At 40.9% G+C, this 24,298-nt stretch overlaps 1 protein-coding gene across 6 annotated transcripts in view; it reads right to left on the bottom strand.

Moving 5' to 3' along the window:
• Window positions 1-24,298, bottom strand: part of NIPBL (NIPBL cohesin loading factor) — a 282,797-nt gene that overhangs the window by 53,424 nt on the left and 205,075 nt on the right. For all 6 annotated transcript variants that reach the window (XM_053290927.1, XM_053290922.1, XM_053290926.1 and 3 more), the window contains 11 exons: window positions 20,836-21,064; window positions 12,742-12,893; window positions 11,719-11,799; window positions 9,890-9,990; window positions 7,547-7,685; window positions 7,012-7,094; window positions 5,724-5,856; window positions 4,902-5,045; window positions 3,034-3,123; window positions 1,768-1,982; window positions 1,563-1,665 (listed from right to left, as the gene is read on the bottom strand). In XM_053290927.1, the coding sequence (XP_053146902.1) occupies window positions 1,563-1,665; window positions 1,768-1,982; window positions 3,034-3,123; window positions 4,902-5,045; window positions 5,724-5,856; window positions 7,012-7,094; window positions 7,547-7,685; window positions 9,890-9,990; window positions 11,719-11,799; window positions 12,742-12,893; window positions 20,836-21,064 (1,470 nt within the window). The remainder of the gene's footprint in view (window positions 1-1,562; window positions 1,666-1,767; window positions 1,983-3,033; window positions 3,124-4,901; window positions 5,046-5,723; window positions 5,857-7,011; window positions 7,095-7,546; window positions 7,686-9,889; window positions 9,991-11,718; window positions 11,800-12,741; window positions 12,894-20,835; window positions 21,065-24,298) is intronic.

Genomic DNA, 24,298 nt, shown 5'->3' with positions numbered 1-24,298 from the left:
TCAGACGTATTAAAAAGGTGAGATCCCAGCTGGGTTGCCTTGCCCAGCAATTCACCAGAAGGCCAAAACAATTCACTCCTAGCAAACAAATTCAGGGAGGCTTTGCCCCCAAAATGAATGAAGGCTGTGCAACAGTATTGCAAGGTGTGATTTCCCCATTGGCATGTGAACATGTGAATGGTGACTTCCTTGAACAGGAAGGTATAAAGTATGGACTTGCTTTTAGCTTGACAGATGGATCCACACCTGGTTAAACAAACTGTACCCAGCAAGTACCCATTAATGGCTCCACCTCATCCTGGACATAGGTATCAAGTAAAGTGCCACAGGGCTCTGTGCTATTCAAAAATGTCATAAATGACTTGAAGGAGGGAACTGAGGCAATGCACAAGTATAGGAAAAGGGAGCCCTGGATTGGAAGCAGTACATGTCAAAGTGTCCTAGGTGTTTTAGCAGACAGGTTGAACATGAGCCAAGGAGTATGATGCAGCTGCTAAAAAGCTAGGGTAATGTTAGTCTGCATTAAAAGAATAATAGAATCTTTCTAGATCATGAGAATAAATTGTTCTCTGTTGGGAGCAGGACTAGAATCAATGGGTTGAGATTACAAGGAAGCACATTTAAGATAAGCATTAGAAAGAATTTCCTAACTGTAAGAGCTGTTCAACAGTGGAACAATCTGCCTCGTGAGGTGGTGGGCTCTTTCCTGGAGGCTTTCAAATAGAGGTTGAATAGTGATCTGTCAGAGATGCAGGTAGAAGTTTCTTGCACTGAGCAAGGGCTTGGAGTAGAAAACCTCCAAGTTCCCTCCCAATTCTATTATTCTAGGTAATAATTCTTAAGAAGACCATGTAGTGTGTCCATGTCATTATTTTCTGCTTTTCCTATGCACTCTAAAGAAGTACCATGAAGGCCAACAAATTATATCAAGTAGTGTGAGACAGATATTTCTGGAGTCCAAACATGACGCTCCACAGAAAAATGCACATATTCCCAAGAAATATAAATAAATAAATATTTGCTTTTCTGCAGGGGTTCTCAAATGGGTCCGCAAATGATGTTGGACTACAACTCTCATCACCCACTGCCACAATTGCATTCAGCCATGGGAGCGGTAGTCCAAAAACATCTGGGGACCCTAGTTTGAGAATCCCTGCATTAATGGATTATGGTTATCATCTGCAAGCACAGAAATAAATTTTGATTTGGAGTCATTTGGCTGCTCCACCGTAACATATGATAAAATTTTATTGATGCCACATTCTTAATGAGGAATGCAAACATAGGCAAAGCACATGGGAGGTTTCTATCATTATTTAAAAACCTGTGCAGTTTAATTTGTATAAAAATTCACAGATGCAATATATTTAGACTAGGTGTGAAATGCATACAGGATAAAGAAAAATGTTTATGTCATTGATGCAGAATTATGGAAGTATGTGTTGCTATCATGACCTATTAAATACCTGAGCTCAACAATCAACAGACACTGCACACTATTGTATGTGTGTTTGGAACCAGGAAACCAACTGTACTTCATTAAGACTTCTGGCACGGTTTACCTGTGTCAAATAAATATCGAAGCTCTGGGCAAACGGCCTCATAGAGGCCAAGTAGCGAACAATCAAGCAAGCATCTTCATAGTCCACAGTACCAGAGTTCATCCTGTAACAAAGTGGCAGAGCAGTACTTGAAGATGTGTTTCTCAAACAGAATATTGCCAGTACATGAAAACCAAGTATTTAATAAATAAAATGCAGAACTCACTTTAATGTACTGAACTGAGAGGGTGCCGTTTTAATGATCTTCCGAAGCAATTTCTTGCGGCTTTCTGCTCTGTGCATAATTTGTCCTGTTGTCTCAACTTCTTTTGCATGGTGTGTACCTTCAGATGAATCTTCATCCTTCTGAGACTTCATTGCTTTCTCAGTTTCCATAGTAGTGTCCCGAAACCACTGAGCTATATAAAATTTCCGAGAAAACTGGTGTGGAATGAGAGAATGTGGGAAAACAAAGCAGTGGGGGGTTGCAGGGGGAGGAAAGAAAGGAAAAGGTCAGTCATTTAAAGGAAAAAGGATACCTGACCAAGTTCTAGTATTACTACAATTGGCTGATTTAATATATCCAATGAAAAGAAAGGGGGGGGGATCATAACAAGCTAACTGTGTTTTGAATTGCATACAGCCTCTGATTTTACCTAATGCTATATTCTCACACACACACACTTTTAAAAAATGTACTTAAGCTCTTGTATTGCTTATACTGAGAAAGGGTGTAAGTGAGGAAGGAACAGAATTAGTTGCTCCTCATTTAAAGACTGATATATCCTCATTCTTGCACTGCTTGTTCAATGAAAGAGTAATAGGACTTGTAGGGAAATTTTCGCTCCCCTTTCCTAGAGGGGCCACTAATTCTAGCTTATCTCCACATGACATAATTGAATAGGTGTCTTCTGTGTGAAAAACAGAATGATGTACTTTAGTTCTTAAAAGACGCCTGAATAATACTGAAGTAAGGCCTGCTCTCCTGAGTCACTCTATACAAGTATCTAATGCTGTTCACTTCAGCTCATACAAAAGGCAAACCAACAAGAACTATAATCATAGCACATCTATGAAAATGCAAATCACACTTCTGCTTCTCATATTTCTGGATCTTGTCAAAGGGATGAGTACATCTTCCCAAGATGGAAAAACACATCTCTCCACTTCAGACAAAAACAAAAGTGTGGGGAAAGCAATGATGTGGGGAAAAGGAATTCCCGTTTACTCTCTCACAACTAATACAATCCAAAGTGGCTGTAAGGCTCAATAGTATGCAAATAAGTGCTCAGTTTCTTTTGAGTTCTGAGCTTGTAACACTGTGTTACGAAAATCACTGTTACACTAGATCCCAGAACTATATTTTCTACTTATTCTTTTTCTGATGGAACATTCTTATTTATTTATTTTAAAATATTTCTATACCGCCCAAAACTTGTGTGTCTGGGCAATTTACAATTTATTTTATCTAGATTTGCATCCTGAAACATACCAGTAATGATGCATCAGTCTCTGTATTTTCTTCCAAATAATCTAGCAATGCTTTTTGCAGCTGTTGGATTTCATCTTCACCTCCTGAAGCCTATAAAACATAGCAATACACTTTAAGACAACCAATGATTTTCCCAACATGGTGAACAAACAAAAGTTTACATTCAAAACATGCCCTAAAATATCCAAAGTAGACCAACTAAAAGAAACATGACCAATTTTTCAGATATTTCTAAAACAGACAACTTATAAGCGTTTCATATTCATGCAAATTGCTTAGCTCCTTGTAAACAGCTTGTTGTACATGGTCTTGCAAAAGGAAACATTTTAACAGGACCTATGACAGCTTTAAACGTAGCATACACCGTATGGAGGATACAATTACAAGTTGAGAATTCTACATGCAAGTTACACCTTCCTTCACAATGAATTATTATTCACAAAAGGTACACCTGAATTGAACTATATCTCCACATGAAGGCAAGAAAAACAGGTTATTCACCTGTAACTTAAGATCTGGTAGTGATTAATTGTCACCCATAGGAATGGGTACTGCGCCTGCGCAGGATCCTCACGGATCTTATAGGTACATGGTGGGTAGCAAGGATAGTGGTGCTGTTGTGGACCCGATGTTGCCCGATGTTGTAGCCGCTGCCATCGATGCCGGGAAAGATATCGATGCTGTTGCAGACCCATCAGTCGCCTTCAGATGTCTGTGCTACAGCAGGAGAAGGGGTGCGGTGCTTCTTTTTCGGCGGTGCAGCATTCTCATCAGAATCACTTCCTGATTCATGATGGTGCCTTCGTTCACTGTGTCTATGTCCCTTGTCAGACACCTCCTTCAGCTTCTTAAAAAGATCATCTGCAGACCCCAAACGGTCAGAGCCTGCAGTTTTAGACTGCTGTTGTGCAGTTCCACGGGTGGTCGACCTTGTATTCGACGTCGACTTCACTTCCGACACCGTCCTAGCACTCGACGTCGACTGGGCAATCAATGTCAATCAGCTGCTCGATACAGATGGAGAAGTCGGCCATGGTGTCGGAGGACGGAACACCTCATTGTATAACACTGCTCTAAGGTGCAGTGCTCTGTTTTGCCTGGTTTGTTTGGAGAAGGAGCAGAAAATCTTCCATGCAGCTGTGTTGTGCTCCTCTCCAAGGCACATTAAGCAAGTGTCATGGAGATCAGTAGATGGAAGTTTAGCGCGGCATTTAGCACAGCGCTTGAAAGTTTTCTTCACCTCCATTACTGAGGCAAAGGTCCGTTTGTAGCCGGTTGCCAAATTGCAAGACAAATCATTTCCTTATCCGTTCCAAGTCAAAACACAGTCAGAACCAACAAACAAGCCAAATTGCTATCCAAAGCAAGTCCATTATCCAATCCAGGTCAATTTAAAGAACAGTTATAGTAGTAATACCGAGGAGCTATCACAACGAGTTTGAACACTAAGGTGGTCAAAGAGAAACTGAAAGGATGCCGCTCCAACTGCCAATCTTAATGAACTTTGCACAGCACGTGCAGGTGGGAGGGGCGTCATGAGGAGCTACTTAGTCAACACGTGAGGTCCCTGCGCAGGTGCAGAACCCCATTGCTTATTATTACAATGGATCATGGTCCAGATCTCAAAAAACTGTGATTCCATTATAGATGTATTTCACACTTTTCACACACTATAATATTTAAGGGCTTTGTAAAAATATGACCTTAAAGTAGGAGATGTTATCTTGCCTATGGGTATATACAATCTGCTCTTAGCTACAATGAAAAAGTAGCAACTTGCCTGATTCCATTATCCTTGGAATTTCCCTTTACATAATTATTTGTTTAGAATATGGTAATTTAATAGTTAATAAGAGCTTCATTCAAACCTGTTTTAATATTCGGGCTATAGATCCTTGGTCCATTTTGCTAGTGACTGCATCCTTCCTCAGTCGTGCAGCTACAGTTCCAAGATAGTCAAGAGATGCCACTCTCAAAGCCATCTCTGTAGATTTATTACTAAACTGATGAACCTTGCAAAATAAAATAAGCATGATTTTTATCATCCCCAATGATGATCAAAAAGTATTTCTTAATTCTTCCAAAATACATATTGTAATAGAAACTCAGTATATATGTCTATATATAATTTTGTAGAAATTTTGGCCCACTCCAACCGAAAGGGTTGAGGCAGCCACCAGCTCTTCAAATAGATATAGAACAAGAACAAAAATGACCATATTATTGTACCAGTTAAGTGGCATTTGCCATTTAATGATATTGTCATGATATCTAATGCACTTTATACACTGTTGTGATCCCTTTGAGTTGAAAAGATATATGCTAACATTACACCTTTGCCTTTTTAAATGTAATACATAAACTGCAGCCATTCATACCATAAAATCCCAATTACTTAAAATAATTTAGAACAAGTTTTGTCTTCAGCCTGTGCACACAGTTGCACACATGTGCACACAGTTGCAGCTACTTCGGTGATAATGTATATCATCATAGGAACATAGGAAGCTGCCATATACTGAGTCAGACCATTGGTCTATCTAGCTCAGTATTGTCTTCACAGACTGGCATCAATAGGTACACACTCATGAGGGTCTCAATTACTAGATGAGCAAATGCTGAGAAGGTGCTTTTCCAGTTTGTTTATTAAAAGATTTGTATTTCTGATTCAAAATATCCATATATCTTACCAAGAGTCTTCCCAATAAACTAAGCAACAGTTCTGCAGCTGGCCATTCTGGTTTGTTGACTGTGGAAAGAAGATCTTGAACAAAATTCTCAAAGAGTGGTCTATAATCCTCTTCCCCTTGCTTGCTACCACATCTGTTTGAAGAAAGCGATGACAAGGGGAAATAAGGCACAAACACACGGTTTAGTTTAGAGTATACTATCATAGTTTACAGTATACTAGTATAAACCATTAGAACGAAGTCTGTTACAAAAATATTTGACAAATCAAGAATCTCAAAATATATTGATGCAGTTTTTACACATTATCTTGAGGTGTTTTTTTTTAAATCTCACAGTCAAAGTAAAGTGGCAGTCCTTAGCTGATTCCATAACATATTAAGATTAAACAGTATAGCTTCTTTATAGCCAGCATATAAAGGTGTTAGAGATGATGCACTGAATAATAGTGTGTACTGAAAGGATTAATCAGGTATTTCTATTCACTTTAGAAGGTGCTTTAAAAAAAAAAGTTATTCTCTTACGATCCACTGAACTCAGTGGGACTTACTCACTAGTGAATATGTTTAGGCTTGCATCCTTAAGTCTCTTTGAATATAGAGAGGGAAACTGTGCAATAACTGGGCTACAGAAGAAGGTGGAAGTTACTGGTAGTCAGTCTCTGCATGGTTACAAATTGTGGCCAAGCTGACAATATTTCTGCAACTATGCTTATTCACAAAAACTCCCTTAACAAAAAAACTCATACCGCTTAAAGCAAAATGTGGCTGTGTGGCCTGTAAGCACTGGGCAACATCCAGATTAGTTAGTCATGATTAAGCATCACTGAAATTAATGAGACAAGCCAGTCATGACTAACTTAAGTCCCAATTAATTTCAATGGGAATTAGACATTGCTAGCAATCTGAATGTTGCCCACTGTAATCAGTTATTGGTTGCTGTCAGTGAGCTCTTTTCCTACATTACTAGAGTGAAAGTGTAATATCTTTACACACACACTTGCACAACTGTACATGAAAAGCTCAGACTTTCATGCTACTTCTGCTAGAGCTCCTTATGGGGAAAACCACATACAATGTCACTCTTCACAATACGGCATTTCAATACTGTATTCCCTGGCCATCTCAGCTTTCTGTAGGCAACTTTCCATTTCTAAACCATTTTAGAAAAAACTGTAATTGTTTCTAGAGTTTAAATTCTGATTCCATAATGAGTCCACAATGAGTCATGATTACAACCCTACAATAAAAATAAAAACCTACAACACACAAGTAGTTGAGTTCTACTCACTTCTTGAGAAAAATAGAAAGAAAGTTTTGTGCTGTTCTCATGGCTGTTTCATATGAGTTTGTAATGAGGACATCCTGATCCACCTAAAAATGAACATACAGCAATTTACTAAATGTACATTTCAATTTATGGGCGAGTATACATTATGTACACGGTTCTTAACTATGGATGTGGAGAGGCAGACGGGCAATCACTTTGGAGTCCAATGAATATGAACAATGCTTCTTTTTAGCTAACTGCTATCCAATCAAGTATATCAACAAACAAATACTACCACAAATGATCCAACCACAAACCACAGCTGGTAATGTGGCATAGGGGCAGAACTGCTACTAGTCAAGTAGTAGTTTCTAAGTTTTAAGTTCTACTGTGTTTAAGTTATCTTCCTTCTGCACTTTCTAGTGTCTTGTGTATCCTCTTCCTTTTGCCCTTTTTCCTACAGCACTCTCTCATGTTCCTTCCACGCCAACTATCATAGGAGTAGGGATATGCATGAAGAACATATAAACCTTCAAATATCTGAAGCATATCTTACCTTCTTATTTGACTCCTCTTCAGAATTAGAGTCCTTCTCACCTGATGGTAAATGCACAACACACTGAATAAGCTGTAGCACCAACGCAGTCACCATTTGAATATACATCGGCTCTCCGTCTGTATCGCTACTATTCAGTCTGTTGAAAAAAAGAAGCTATTTACTATTGTCATGAGTGAACACAACAGAAATTGTAATAGTGAGGTCCACAACAAATTTTCAGCTGGCTTTAGTTATTAGGAGTACATCACATATCAGTTGCTGGTGCATTCATACCAAAGAATGAATTACACAGAACAGGAAGAACATTTCTGAACAGAAGCTTATTCAACAAAAAAAGTCATTGCTTTATTTTGAATCATAGCAAATTGGCAGGAATGCTTCGATCAACACTATCTCCTTCCCCAAGCAATATCTAGTATTGTTGAAGGAACAAGTACGCAGCTTGGGGGTATTACTGGACCTGGCTCTGCTTTTGGAAGCTCAGGTGGAGGCGGTGGCCAGGGGTGCCTTTGCACGGCTTCGGCTAGTGTGCCAGCTGCGTCCCTTTCTCGAGAAGGCAGATCTGGCCACAGTTACCCATGCCTTAGTCACATCAAGGCTGGATTACTGTAACGCGCTCTACGTGGGGCTGCCCTTGCAGAACATCCGGAAACTGCAGCTAGTGCAAAATGCGGCAGCTAGGGTTTTATCTGGAGCTGCCCGGTGGGAGCACATCACACCCATTTTGAAAGAGCTGCACTGGCTACCAGTTTGTTTCTGGGTCCAATTCAAGGTGCTGGTTTTGACCTTTAAAGCCCTAAACGGTTTGGGCCCGGGATCCCTGAGGGACCGTCTGCTCCCAAGGGTTGCTGCCCGCTTGACAAGATCATCTGAGGGGGCTCTGCTCCGGGTGCCGACAATGAGGGAGGCTCAGTTGTTGTGTACGCGGGACAGGGCCTTCTCTGTTGCTGCCCCCAGACTCTGGAATGCTCTCCCAGTGGCTATTCGCTCCTCAGTTTCCATCACAGCTTTCAGAAAAAATGTAATATCTTGGCTTTTTGCCCAGGCATTTATTTGATTCTCTGCTGCTGCTCTTTATAATCTTTATTGCTTTTATGCTTTTTGTTTTAAATTTTTAAATCAGATTTGTTTAATATTTCCTCCCCCACTTAATATTTTAATTGTATCTTTTTTACCATCTTGTGTTAAATTTTTTTTTGCTGTAAACCGCCTTGGGATTGCTTTAATGAAAGGCGGTATATAAATTTAACAATTAAAAAATAAATAAATCTATTGCCATTGTATTCATTTATTTACTTATTTGTGAACCTTCTCTCCCCCAACCCCCATTGAGGAACTAGGGGTTCGCTCGGAACTGGTTTCCTAGATCAAATTCAAACCAGTCAGCGGTTCCATAACCTGGTACGGTCAAACCGACTGGGTAGTCCAGTCCATTCGACCGAACTGGATAGACAGGCTTGTAATCCTTACTGGATTCCCCTTTATAAGCAAGGTGGTGGGGGAAATCCTTGAAAAGTATTCTAAAGGGTGGCAGCGGGGGGAGAGGGACCAGGAGGGCACCAGGAATAGATCAAGGTTTTTACTGGCTTGGCGGCAGCCAGGGACCAGGAGTAGATCAAGGTTCTTACTGGCTTGGCGGCAGCCACTCCTCAAAGCCCTCCAGAACAGCCTCTCCCTCCAGCTATGTGCCCACATGGAGGCAGTGCAGTTCCAGCCTCCATGAATGCGCAAAGGCCATTTGTGTGGCCTCCACACATGTATTTGTCTGATAGCACAAATGGCCTCAGCACATTGAGGCGAACTGGTTCATGATTGAACAGTTGGTCCACACCCCTATGAGGAACTCAATGTGGCATATATTTGCCCTCTTCCTATTTTATCAACTTGACACAACACAGGTCAGGCTGAGACATGGCAACTGGTCCAAGTACAACTTTCTAGCAACCAGTTCACACTAGCTCCTTCTTAGTAAATGGTCAAATAAACCACAGAATCAATAGTTTAAACAAAACTGGGACAAAGGTTTATGATTATATCATGAGTTTTCTTCATCTAATGTTTGGAATGTTTTTTTCTTCCCCAACAGCCACAGTCCTCATATGGCCAAAACTCCTGCCTTTGCAACTAGCTTCAGATTTCAGCATTACATCCCTATATAAGTTTTAATCCTGTATAACCACCTGAAAGACACCAGCAGCAACATTAAATAAATAGAGTTTAAAATGTGTTTATGTGAAAATATTTCAGCACATATTGACGCTAAACAGTTCTTCCAACACATCCAATCACATGCAGAAAATATATGACCTATAGGAGTCATTGTTTAGTGCTGCGTATTACCTGAAGTTCCTCAGACTTCTTTTGCTGGTTGGTAGCCTTGCAAGTGATGTGAAAATTTCTTCTAATATCAACTGCCTATGTTTTTCATACCTTGAGAAGACCTGTTTTTTAAACAATTTTTAAAGATATTATGGTTATGTAAGTTGCCCCAAATACAATGCTTTCTTTTCTCTCTTTCCAACACAAAACTACTTTTTAACCAATAAAATGTATTTAAAAACGGACAGGTATGAATTTGTCCTGATAATTATGTATTATATTACTGCTGGCATATTTTGCTTTTAATCTTGTTTTTAATCTTTGTATCTTTTCTGTATGGCCTATGGCTGTAATAAATTGATTGATTGATTCATTCATTCATATTATAAAAAACTGTATTATTGCAAACTTACTAAACTGTTAAAAATGACCCAGAGCGTAGTACTAAATATTAGTTTAAGATACTAGGCAATACCCAGTTAAAAATGCTGACTAGATTTTTCTAAGAAAACGGACAATCTTAAGCGCTGAAATTTCCCTCTTGCTTCTCAGTACTAGAGAAACTATGAGAGAGAAGGGCTCTTGCTCCTTCTCCCTCCCTAATGAGAAGGCAGGCGGGGCGGGGGGGGAGCACAGGAATGCTGAGCAACAGAATCAAGGAAAGAAGGGCAATGCCAGCAGCTTCTTCCACTTGTGGCAAGACAACATATGCTCATAAGCCTGTTTCTGCATGTGAGATTGCCCTTCAGTAGATTGAGACAAGGGAGTTTAGGAAATCAGTCCAATGAAACTTTGAAATAGCTATAGTTTAAATAGCAAATGCAACAAATAGGGTTATTTTAGCACATTTATTTTAAGGGAATTATTTTCAGTCATGTTAACTCTAACATTCCACACAGTATTAACAAGCTATCCCTCATTCATCAATACTGGTTTTCTGTATACTACGGACTAATAATTCCTGACCACAATGATGTCCTTAAAGAGTTTAAACAACTCTTTTACACCTTTCAATACACCTTTCACTCAGATCCAGCAATTCCCTTACCCTGCTATTTCCTGCCTTCTACTTTCCACTGGCCCGCCCACCCACCTCCTAAGTGTTACTAGACCTTGAAGATAGGAGGCAAAGAGAGTTCCTCAACGCCTACCCATCATTCCCTAAATAAATACTGCAGCCTTTTCTTCCTTAAAAGGCCTACTGCACCAAAGTTTTCTAAATAGCCAAGTGACTAAGAAAGGTTGTAGAGAACATGAAAGTCCAGTTAAGTAAAAATAGCTAAAGGAACAGAATCTCCCACTTTTACCCACCTCAGGACTACAACTTTCTAATTTTTAAAGGCTTGACAAGATTTTGGGACCTGGTAGGTGACAACAGATCTATCAAAGGCAAGAGAACGAAAACTCATCTCAAGAGCTGTACACTGACAAGTAGTAGCTGCAGGAATACACTGGTGATATAGCTATTATAACAACGTCAGCCAACTGGGGGTGGGGATGGGGGTTTGCTGCTGCCAAGCAAAACTTTAAAATATATCTATTTTATAAAACTGTAACAGCTACAGCAACAGTCTCTAGATACTGAGAATGTAACTAATGCAATTATGGGTCCAACCATTTTTTAACAGGATTTTCTCCTAACTTTCTTAACTTCAGACTGAGGGTTAGGAGAAAATCTCAGCCTGCTTTTCTACCACTGACACTCAACATGTCTTTGGTACAGTTAAATGCATTGTCTAAGAAACAGATTAGGTAACCCATGATCTCTGCCCATACTACATATTTTACATGCCAACATTAAAAGTCATTGATTTCTAAACATTAGATATTGCTTTTAAGGGTTTGCTTACTGCAGTAACTAGTTTGATGGCGCACAACTGAAGTTCACTGACGTTTTCTACAAAAAACGGTGTTATTCCCATTGATGAAACCTGTTCACAAGAGAAAGACACAATCCTTATTACACTTGACAAACTGATTTAAAAACTGTAAAAAAAATCCCACACATAGAATAAACCCTATCACCTTTTTAACTGTGTACTCAACTACAGTTGGAGTGGAGTGAAGTTGGACTTTACAATTACAATGAAAGGAATTTCAGATGAAATCTCAAATACAAGTCTATACCAAGCCCTCTTATCTCCTTGTTTCTTTATAGTGCTTCTATTACCTCCAGATTAGGCTCAAATAATTGAAATTACGAGAAAACATTCTTCAATTACATTGGGACATTTTTTATTTTATTTTTTAATGAGAGGAACGTACCCAAAGCTTGTGGTGACTCAGAAGTACTAGAAATTTGGGGATGCGCAGGAGAAGGTGAAATATGTGGCAAAAAACTGAATAAGTAAAGAATCTGCAAAGTTACTGATGCTCGGAGTTACATGCATTCTCCACTTCTGGTATTCTTATTCTTTATCATTTATATACTGCTTTCAACAAAAAGTACTCAAAGCAGTTTAAATAGCAAAAAGAATGAGATAATGTTCCCTATTCCAAAAGGGCTCACAATCTAAAGAGAAAACGCAAGGAAGACACCAGCAACAGCCACTGAGAGGGACACTATGCTAAAGTAAGAGAGTAACTCTTCTCTCTGCCCACTTAGCAAGGGATAAAACACAAAACATGTATTTGTATATAATAGTGCTAGGCTCGTATGTACATTTTAAAAAAACTATTCATTTCTAAATATTAACAACTTTGTACATCAAGATTTAACATGGGATTAATTTTGAAACATCTCTAGTAGAATAAAATTATGAAGTTTCTGTAGTCTGTATTTGTAGAAAAACTATTTTCATCCAAGATGGAGGAGTTTAGTAACACGTGGCAGGGGAAGGGCAGTAGTATATGATGGAGTACATCAAACCTACCTGAAGAATTGTGGTGTCAGTAAGAAGCTGAATCTCCAGTAATTCGGCCAAACTGCTAACGATATCACAAACTTTGTTGTATAACATCACTATTACTCTCTGTTTGTGGGTGGAACACTTGGCACGCTTTGCTTTTGAACTTAACACACCACCTAGAAAATTTTAAACTAAGTTATATTTTCTAGACATTAAGCAACATTAGAAACACAACTTTTCAATTTCTTACAATAGCTTATATTTTTCTCTCTTAAACCATGAAAAGAAAAATGATGATCATCACTGGGGGGGAAACTGAGTTGATTGCATAGATATGGGGCAGGTTAGATGTTCTGAAGAGGGCACTTAATGAGTGTTTACAACATTAAATAATGTTTCTAAAATTGCACCAAACCAACCAACCAACCAACCTTTATTATGGTCATAAACCAGCATAAAGTATAAGGGTGATTACATGTTAAAAGTGAGAGTAGATAAAAAGTTATTATATATAGAACGGTACTAAAGGTACATAATAATAGAAATACCAAATCAATAATTCCCAGGATAAGACTTTCAGATTTTACTTTCAGATTCAGAAAATGGGACTCTCCCATTATCAGAATGGATATGGAATGTGCATCACATTCTCAGGAGCTCACTCCATCCATCATAGCTGGCAAGGGGAATCCCTTCAAAATCAGAGCTCTGGATTGCCATCTGATTTAGAAAGAGCCAGAAAAATCAGCCAGAATAGACAACAGGAGTGATAGAAAACAGGGTTTTTAAAAGTTAGCAGAAGAGCCAAAAGCAACAGATGGACATAATGACTAGATGGTGACAAAGACAAATTAAGAAGAATTAAAATCTACAGGTTACAGGTGAGTAACCTGTAGTTCTTCGACATGGTCTCTGTCTTCTACACATATGGGTACATAACAAGCAAGCACCCAAGGAGGAGGGAAGAACAGAGGCAACATGTAAACAGCCAGAAAGAATTTATTTCAGGACAAGTGAAATCAACTGGAAATGGATTGCAGGACACTCCTGCAAATACAGCATCATTACGTGCTCTATCATCAATAGCATAATGCTGAATGAAAGAATGGGGTGAAGCCCAAGTAGCTGCCTGACATATATTGTCCAACAGGACCGCACAATCAAAGGCCACAGAGGCTGCCACGAACCTAACAGAATGTGTCTTCACAGTAGCAGGCAACTTATGGGCCAGCTGATAACCAAGTTCAGTAGTGGAGACTATCCATCTGGACATAGACTGGGCTGAGACCTGGAGCCCTTTACATGGCCCATCGTATGGAACAAACAAGGAGGAAGACTTCCTTCACTCAGCAGATCTCTGAACGTAGAAGGACATGGCCCTTCAAACATCCAAACGGTGTAGCTGTTTCTCCACATCCGATGAAGGATTTGGAAAGAATATGGGTAAAGTGAGTGGGGACAAGCGGTGAAACATAGACACCACCTTTGGAAGGAATTTGACATCCGTCCTGAGTACAACCTTGTTTTTATGGAACTGCAGATACGGTTGGTTGGCCCTCAGCAAAATCACCCTCCCGGCGGAGGTGATGGCCACCAAAAAGGTGACCTTCCAGGTCAAGAGACGCGGGTCAATAGATGCCAAAGGCTCAAAGGGTGGCTGTAGAAGACCAGCCAATACCACAGAATTAAAACAGTATACGGAACAATTAAAGGAATTTAAGAAGAAAAAATTTTCCAGGGATGCGCAGGATTATTCCAGTGGGTATGTTTATAAGTGGACGGTTAACAATAAGAATAATGGCAAATTGCGACCATATAGAAAATCAGTGTCTTGGCAGGACCAGACCGCCAGTACATCTGAGTATGATTCCACTGAGTAATCGGCAGCCACTTCAGGGGAGGAGTTTCGAGGAAAAGGTAGACTGGACAGAGCAGTGAAAAGAAGTACAACACAGGATTTTCGGTGGCGTCCCCAAAGGGGAAGGAGAAAAGTTTAGTGATTAACTTATCAAATAGACATCTGTCTCGGGAACATTTAGGAGTGCTTAATTATGGCATAGGTTATGTACCTATGGTTAAATATGAGTCTTTTCAAACTAGAATTGATATATTTAAATTGATAAGAATGATTAAAACTTAAAGCTTTTTTTTTTTTTTTTTTGGTAATTCTCAGAGTCCTAGAGAGGATTCATTGTTCAAATCTAAATCCAAATTTAATCCCAATATTGATATACCTTCCATTAACGTCTTTAGTCAGACAGTGCTCAGAGAAATAGCACAATTGGAAAAAGCACGACAGGCATCGTATTATAATTTTACCAAGAAACAATGGGGCCTGCTTAAAGAATTGATGGAGGATAGAATGCTTATTTTTAAAAAGGCAGATAATGGTGGGGCTCTAATTATTATGAATGTACAGGACTGTTTGCAGGAGGTACAAAGACTACTGTCAGATCGTGTAGCATATTTATCGATACCCCATGATCCAACTAATTACATTCGTAATATTATTAAAATAACTTTACAAGAGGGGTTGAATATGTGATATATAGATATGAACCTGTTCAGATATTTACTAAATGATTATCCTAGGGTGCCCATCTTTTATATTCTGCCTAAAATTCATAAGATAGGTTTTCCTCCACCAGGACGGCCCATAATATCAGGAAATAACTCATTGCTTGAACCTTTAGCTCAATATTTGGACAATATACTCCAACCCTTTGTTAAACAAATTCCTTCATACATTAGAAACACCATAGATTTCATTAGTTCGGTTGAGAATAAGTTAGTGCCAGCAGGATCTGTGCTTCTCACGATGGATGTTGTATCATTATATACTAACATACCTCATGACGAGGCTAGGTCAGTAACAGAAGACACTTTTGACTCTAGACATGTTAAAAATCCTCCCACTTGGTTTTTGTTACAGTTATTGGATATAGTTTTGGAGAAGAATTACTTTAGATTCAATCAACAATTTTTTATGCAGATTCAGGGTGTGGCGATGGGTAGTCCTATTGCCCCATCTTTGGCCAATCTTTTTATGGGAAGACTGGAATCCCATATTATTTGCAATAAGCATAACAATCCATTTTTTGATAATTTGCTTTTGTATAAGTGTTTCATTGATGACATTTTTATTATTTTTTCTGATAAAGAGAAGGTTCAGGCATTTATTGAATGGATCAATCTCATTCATGAAACGATTAAATAAAGGATAATTTACCTTATGGGCAGTTCCTTAGACTAAAAAGAAACAACACCCTGGACTCTGATTATAAGAAATCTGCCAGGACACTTGAGATACAATTGTTGAATAGGGATTATCCTTGGCATATTATTAAGAGAGCGAGACAACGTGCTGATAGTATGCAGAGAAGATGTTTATTTCAGATCAAAGATAAATTTACACCACGCAGGATCACATAGGGACTGAATTATTCTTCACTAAGTAATAAAATTTAAAAAGTGGTTTTCAAATATTGGCCATTGGTTAATATTATTCCAGGTTGTGAGGAACCACCGTTGATTGGCTTCAGAAAAAATAAAAGTTTAACTATTTGATACACTCTGATATGCCACAGGATAAGTCAGCTATGTCATGGGTCAAGGGCCATTTCAAATGTGGTACTTGCGCTGCGTGCAAGTTTTCATTGCCCACTAAAATCTTTCAACATCCTACTGACAATTATGTTAAGCCTTTGGAAGATTTCTCCAACTGTAATTCTGCTTATGCCATATATGTCATTATGTGCCCATGTTTAAAGCTATATGTTGGCTGCACTATACGTCTGGTTAAGAAACGTATTCTAGAACATTACTACAGAATAAAGAATGGAGTATTAGAGGCATCACTTACAGAACATTTTTTGCTAGCTAATCATCAGCCTGATGACTTTAAATTTGTGGTGATCTCCACTTTTAAGAAAGAAAAATTTAGATCTTGTAACGCTGACGCAGTAAGATGGCTAAACAGACAAGAATCTTTTTATATACATAGATTAAATTCCCTGTCACCTTATGGTTTAAACACGAATTTAGATTTACCTTGCTTTTTGTAACTGTGGTGCCCTAATTAAGTGTGATGATTGCCAGATAGTGGCAGATTAGGAGGTTTAACAGCTGTGAATAATTGAGAGTGTTATAAAACTATAGTAAGAGAGTTTGGTCAGTTTATTCAAGCTGGCTTGATAAGACTGGGTGTCAAGTTTGGCAGCAGCTTGTGAACCGTTGCACCTTTTGGGTAACTATCTTTGATGTGTATATATGAATTTTATTATGTTGTATAAATGTTTTCTCTCATGTTGTACTAATGTTTTCTTTAATGTATGGTTTGTGCTTTGTATCTATAAGGACTCTTTCTTACTCCCTTGGAGAAATCTAAGAACGTTTGGAAACAACTTACACTCCTTTTGGAGGAATTGAAGAAATATTTTTGGAAGATATTATGAAGACCTCCATACACCAGGGAGGAGTGACTTATATTTAGCAGATGGGAAGTTTATCTCGTTTGTGACATAATAATTGTTCACGTATTTCTGAGGAAGCTCATTGTGAAACAAGGACTTATCGTGAAACCTTGTCAAATGAAGTGATTTATATATATACAGTGATTCATATATCAAGTGATTTATGTAAATTAAGTGATTTATTAAGTTACATTTATATGAGTATTGGCATTGGTGTCTTTTGTATGTGTTTATATTTCTTGTATTGGATGGTATTATTTTTTTCTTTGTTACTTTGAGTAGTACCACTCTCCCCTTATATATTTTTTCAATCGTCCAGATACAGCAACACCTGTATACCTCGCTCCTGCAGGAATGCCACTGCTGGGGCCAGGTACTTCATAAAGACCCTCGGTGCAGTGGTGAGGCCAAAGGGCAAGGCCTTGAATTGATAGGGGATCCCCCCTATCTAGAACCTCAGGAAGCGCCAATGTTGCGGGCAGATTGAAACATGTGAGACCACCCACATGATTCTGTCCAGAATGGTCGGTACCGAACGCATTTGGAACTGTTTGTACGCCAAATATTTGTTTAGAGTCCTGTGGTTTAGAATAGGGCGCTGACCGCCATCCGGCTTTGGCACAAGAAAGTACTGGGAGTAGAACCTGGGGCTGTCGGGGTTGGTGACTCTCTTGATCACGACCTTTTCCAAGAGAGCGGCAACCTCCAGATCCAACTCCGGGGTGCAGGGAGTCACCACAATCCCGGACAGCAGACATGACCCACAAAACTCCAGGGCATAGCCCAAATGGATAACTGTAAGGACCCACTGGTCCATTTTCACCTTGTCCCAACTCGCTGTGAATGGGGCCAGGCACATCCCGAAGCGCCCCGAGTCATTGTTTCTTCTGGGGAACACTCAGGCGCTGTTTCTGGAAAGCCAGCTTATTGGGCTGGCCTCCTGACTTGTATCTGAGTGGGAACTTGTTGCCTTGAAAGGACCATTCCAAAAGTGACTGATGGTGGGCCGGGGCCCTCTGAGCCTGATGAGGTGACCACCGGGCAGTTTTCTGTCATTTTGAAGTCGGCAAAGTGTATGACATGGAACGAGAAGTGCTCCACAGCTTCTGGACTTTCTGGAGTGTGTCATTAGTTTGTTCAGAGAAGAGTCTAGAGCCCTCAAAGGGCAGGTCCTCCACTCTGGCACGGGCCTCATAGTGCAGGCTGGATGATCGAAGCCAAACATGGCATCTAAGTGCCATAGATGTGGCCATCACTTTAGCAGCACACTCCACTGAATGTTGGGCTGAGTAAAGTTATTGTTTAGACACTTGAATAGCTTCTTTGAAAAAAGTCTTTGTGGAATCCCTTTTGTCCTGCAGGAGGAGATCCACGAAAGGACTCACTTTCCTTTCCTCCCATATCGGGCATTATAGGCCTGATAATTGGCCACATACAAGTGTAAGGCTGCAGACGAAAAACGTCTTCTCTAGAAGGAGTCCAATTTCTTGCCTTCCTTATTGCTTTGTGTCGACTGGCTATGACCCCTGGTCCTCTGTAAGGACGCCTCCACGATGATAGAGTTCAGAATGGGGTGGCTTTTCAAAAAGGCCATGTCGTCCTGGAACTGCACTCTGTAGAAGTTCTCTAGATGCCTATTTGGTTGAGGTAGCGTATTAGGTTTCTTTCAGTGGGCTTTCACAACCTTTAATAAAGCCGGGTTGAAAGGCAAGGCAGCAGGCATCTTGGCCTCCAAGTCAATCAAGGTAAACAAGGGGTCCAGCTCTACCTTTCTGCTGGCTACCCAAGTTCACACTCAAGTCCGAAGCCATACGGGCCACATAGGCCGTGTACAGCTTGAGATCCTCTGATGGGGAGACCGGCTTGTATATCGAGTGGGGACAACCTCAGGGATACAACCTCAGAGTCCTGAGAGCTATCATCACTGTTAGACACAGGGTCCAGAGGGACCAACCGGTCCTGAGTTGCGGGCATTGAACCCAAAGGGGAGCCCGGTGTGTCATTGGGATTGCCTGGTACCGAAGCTGGGGGATCCAACAACAACCCCTGGGCTGGTACGACATCTTGATGTAGCGGTGGTATTGAGGGAAGTGCCTGACCATGGTCAGATTGATCCCGCGGGGAACAATGCGGCAAGCGGGAACGCGGTCGCCCTTCAGAATGCGAAGGGGGCTCACACCAAGCTCTCATAACCGTGGGCTGTCTGTACCCAGGCTCTTCTGGATAGCAGGACCCATAACGGGGTTGGGCATAATCTGAGTAGTCTGATCTATAGTCCGCCTGGTATCGATCATAAGAACCAGTGTCGGTGCCAAGTGCCATAGGAAGGCTCAGCCTCTAACAGGGGGAATGATACTCCAGTGTACGATATCGATCCTGATGATCCCAGGAAAGATCCTGCCTACAAGTTGAGAAGCGCTCTTCTTGATACCATTGCGGGGGCGATCTACATCTAGGCAACCACGAAGCACCTTCAGCAAGCTTGGGGGGAGAGTAGGCTTCTTCCTCAGACAAAGCATATGCCAGCTCCTTTGTCATGACCGATTCAAAAACCTCAGCTGCTACAGGTGAATTAGGGCACGTCGATATTGATGATTTCTGCACCGGATGATCTGAGGTCATCTTCATCTTCTTAAGTGCTGGAGCTTCCGATACTGAGACATCTTCTGATTTCTTCTTTTGGGGAATTGGAGGCAGATGCTGACCAGCTGGAAGTTATCTATGTAATTTAAGCTTCTTCTTCTTGACCTTCAATGTTGATCCCAGCGAGTTCGGGGAGGCCTTTGGCACCATAGGGGGCTGATACGAAGAGAGTCCCTCCGAGTGCACCCTTTCACCCGAATCCATCGAAGTCTGAGTGTTTGAGGGCGTTGTATCGGGATCTGATCTCCAGTCTCCACAGTAGCAGATGCTGCATGGTCCAACGGTATTGATGCAGCCATTTCTCAATGACCTTTTCAAAGACCAGGCTTTTGAAGAACAGAGAACAAGCTCCTACAGGGCTGCGCGCAAGCAAGAAGCCCTACTTCTGTGAGCCTGTTTAGTAAACTTCTGGCAGTGCAGACAGGTCTCAACAATGTGGGACTCCCATTGTGCTCCCAAGAACAAGAGGCACTCGGCGTGCGTATCGGGGGAAGAGATCTTTGATCCGCAGTGGACACACTTCTTAAAGTTCTTTGTGCCCGGCATACACACCGAAAGCCGGCAGGTCACCATGCTCCGTCCCAGCCAGTACCAGAGCTCCAGGAAAAGGAAGCCGTTAAAATAAAACACCAAAGAATAAACACAGCTACACGAAAAACAAATAGAAAAGAATGTAGGAAAGGAGAAAAACAAAAAGGGATAGTGTGATCCTACTTGTTGCTGAGCTGAAGACTCCACGATGTTCGCTGACGCGCGGACGAAAAAAGACTGAGGGGATAAGGAGTGGCGGAACTGTATATAGCGGCTGGGGGTGGGGTTCCCACCCAAAGCAGGAGAAATCGAGCTTGTTTGGTTCTGACGAGGTCTCTGTGCAGGCGCATAGCCCATATGTATAGAAGACAGAGACCATGTCGAAGAAGACAGCAGACCTTTAAGAGTTCACTAGGATACTACTGAAAAATTGGCTGTCTGAATAAATGCATCTATTAATTTTTATACTAACCACCATGTGGATCCAATCGGTAAACAGGATCATACTGAGGATAAAGTGTGTTCTGCAAGTGAAACTTAGTGTATTGAATAACTCTTTCTATTACATCTTCAATATACACAGCTTTGGGCATGTTGGGCGATGTCATAATGTTGATAGCTGTAAGACAGGCATCTGCAGATTTTGTCACTCTCTCCATTATCAAGTCTCTCCATAATCTTTCCTCATCTTCGGTGTCATTCTGGGGGGAAATTAAGAATGCGAACTTTAACACGCACATACTTAAAGGTAAAGCAAGCACGAATATCTAGTGAATGCAACAGCACAAGTAAGTATATTGATTTAAGATATACTTCCCACACTTATTTTAAGATATTCCCAGAGTCACAAATAAGCCACGATGATCTTCCTGCTCTCCTAATTCATATCCTTCTCCTTTCCTAAAATTAGATTGCCAACTTTTTAATGCCCTTATTCCTGTTATTCTAGCAGCAGCTTGACTTGTACACATTAGCAGAACATAATATTACAGTATTTACACACCAAGAAAAACAAACCAAGCTGTTAAAAACATTTAATCAGGCTAGGCTGGAGTGCAAGTGAGTCCATCCAGCTGGCAACTTTATCCAAAAATGACCCATCACCCATACTAGTGGGTGATGCACAGAGTTCATGGAAGCACTGGAGTTTTACCCAGTGCTTGTTCATTCAAGGAAATGAAATCTGAAGGAATGGTATTCCTGATAAAAATCCTTTCTTCTGCCCAGTAAGGAACCCAAGGGTCATGAAGGAGGGAGGAACACACAGTCACTTTAGGAATACATCGGTTCACTTTAGAAATACATGGGTTCAAAGTATTCAGCTTTGCCAGTACAAGTGCAACAGAATACGACAAATATTTATATACCGCTTTTCAACAAAAGTTCCTAAAGCAGTTTATATAGATATAAATAAATAAAATGGCTCCCTGTCCCCAAAGGGCTCATAATCTAAAAAAGAAACAAATCAGCAGCCGCTGGAGGGATGCTGCGGTGGAGATGGATAGGGCCAGTTGCTCTCCCGCTGCTAAATAAAGAGAATCGCCACTTTTAAAAGGTGCCTCTTTGCTCAGTCAGTAGGGGACTGAAGTGCATGCAGCCATTCACATTAGTGGGTGAGTAAGTGTGAGATGTCCAAAGAAGGAAGCCGATACATCATTTCAGGGAAAAAAGGCTAAAAGTCTAGTGTTATGTCCTAGTATCCCATGTAGCACTGAAATCAAATGTGTGGTGTTTCAAGAATACAGGAGTACGAGATCCCATTTGTGCCTTAAAGGTTGTCCTACATATCATCATCTCTGGGGGAAAAGATTGCTATAGGTCTCATGACACACTGTCCAGATCACCTCTCTTTAGGCAGTCATGCCAGTGGGGCAGGGGTGGGAGTAGAAAAAGTGGTGATGGCCGGAAGGAATGCTACACTGAGACTGAGGTGGTCAACTGAACAATGTGCTAGAAACACAATGGAAGAAAGTCTAAATTAGGTTACTAAATTTTGGGTCCCAGGATGGGACAAGGCCAGACTGGTTAGTCACATTTTTGCTGTCTCAAAACAAGAGTAGTCAGTAAGTCCATATAAAGGTGTGGGAGGCTAGCTTGGTTATTAGACACACCTCTAGCAGAGTATTACTTTTTAATATCTGGTTCAGCAGGAAACAGCAGCAGCCCTTTATATCTGATGACTGCTCACAATATTCAGGTAATGGACAGGCTTATAGTGACCAGAACTGAGGGTGGATACCTTTTAATTCTCACACAACATGTGAGAACATTTTAGTTGTTCATCCTGAGCCTTGGGTTGCATGTTAAAATAAAAAATGTAGGCACTAGAGGGCAGGCATGAGCTGAGTTCAGTCTTCGGTCTGCTAAACAACAACAAAAGACTAACATCCACATGGTTCACCAGTGTGTCCTAGAACATTAAATTCACAAAGCAAGAGTGACAGATTCCAAGGGGGTAGCTGTGTTAGTCTGTTGCACGAAACAGGAGTCAAAGACCTCCAAGATTCCTGCAATGTGCAAACTACAAGAAGAGTGATAGTCTTGCACACCATTGTCACCAACCTCAGCAAGGAGGAGAAATTGGAGCAAACTCTCTCCAAGACTGAGGAAAGAGAAGGGGGTGGGGACTGACAAATAAAAGTTATGGGACAAACAAAAAAAGGGTTAATAGTGTACAGAAAACAGTGGGGAAAGCAAAGAAAGAGAAGGGTAATGGGGCAAAGAGGGAATAGAGATATGCAGAGATATTTGGAAGTGGAAACAGAAAAGGAGAGGTACCAGATTATCTATCTATCTATTTATCTATCATATTTGTACACTGCCTCAAACTTTCGTCTCTGGGTGGTTAACAATAGATTGAAGTGCAGACCTACAGCACTGCTGCGGAGAAGAGGGCATGTACTATAGAGTTGCAGAATGGGTTCCAGTGAAAACTGTGGTAGTGCAATTGCAGGGAGAGAAGAAACAGCAATATGGAGCACAGAGAGAAAGAGAGATTAGCAAAGAATGAGCTACAACCCTGAATCCCAGACTCTACCACAGAGGCCTCGGCGGGACCGGTGAGTGCAGGAGCAATGGACAAATATCAAATATCTCCCCACAAATAGGGATGTGTGGACCGTTCCGGCGGTCTGATCCGGGGGTTCGGGGTTGAACCGAACCACACACCATGGTTCTGGTCCAGACCGGTCCACGGATTTTTTTTAAAAAAAATTAAGTTAATGTAAACTACCTTTAGCCCCTTCGGGGGGCTTGCTGAGGCCACGCAGGGGGTCTGCGTGGGTTCCCTCTCCCCCCGCCGGCCGTCCTTATCACCGCCGCGGCCCAGGAATTCATCATCTTCAGCCCTTTCAGGCCTACGTATGAGCGCGCCGCCGCCATTTTGGCAGCCGCTGCGCATGCGCCAATGCCCTCTGCGAGGCTGTGGCCTTGCATGATGAATTCAGTGCTCTTGAGCTGCCCCCCACCGCCCCCGCTTATGTTTTTAGTAATGAAGAGAACTTGTTCTTTTTGGAATAACCCTGCACATTCACAGTAATGAATAATAGCACAGGCAACTGGCAGCAGTATTGGAATATTTGTTTCAGTGATAGTTCACATACAGAAGACAAGGGTGTGCATGTGAAACTGAAGTTGTCTGAGACTAATCTCCTGTTCGTTTTTAAATTAGTTCTTCACTTCTTTCTTGCTGCAAATATTTTTTTATACAGCAAGTGTATAAATTTACACTCTGCAACGAGACTTCTTTCCTTTTACGATAGTTGGTTAATGACAAAGGTGGCTTGTAAAATCCAAATTTGCTTAAATTTCTGCTCATCAGTAAGCAAACTTGATGACTGGCTTCCCTTTAGGTTCTGGCTGATTGGCCAGCTGTCCAGCCTGCTAAAAACCGCCACTCCCGCTCCCCTTCTGAAATGGAATCTGCATTTGGGTAG

The sequence above is a fragment of the Hemicordylus capensis genome, chromosome 2 (genome assembly GCF_027244095.1).
Source record: "Hemicordylus capensis ecotype Gifberg chromosome 2, rHemCap1.1.pri, whole genome shotgun sequence".
NCBI lineage: Eukaryota > Metazoa > Chordata > Lepidosauria > Squamata > Cordylidae > Hemicordylus > Hemicordylus capensis.
Note: the sequence above shows the minus strand (reverse complement) of the source record. Positions and strands in the feature narration are given on the sequence as shown.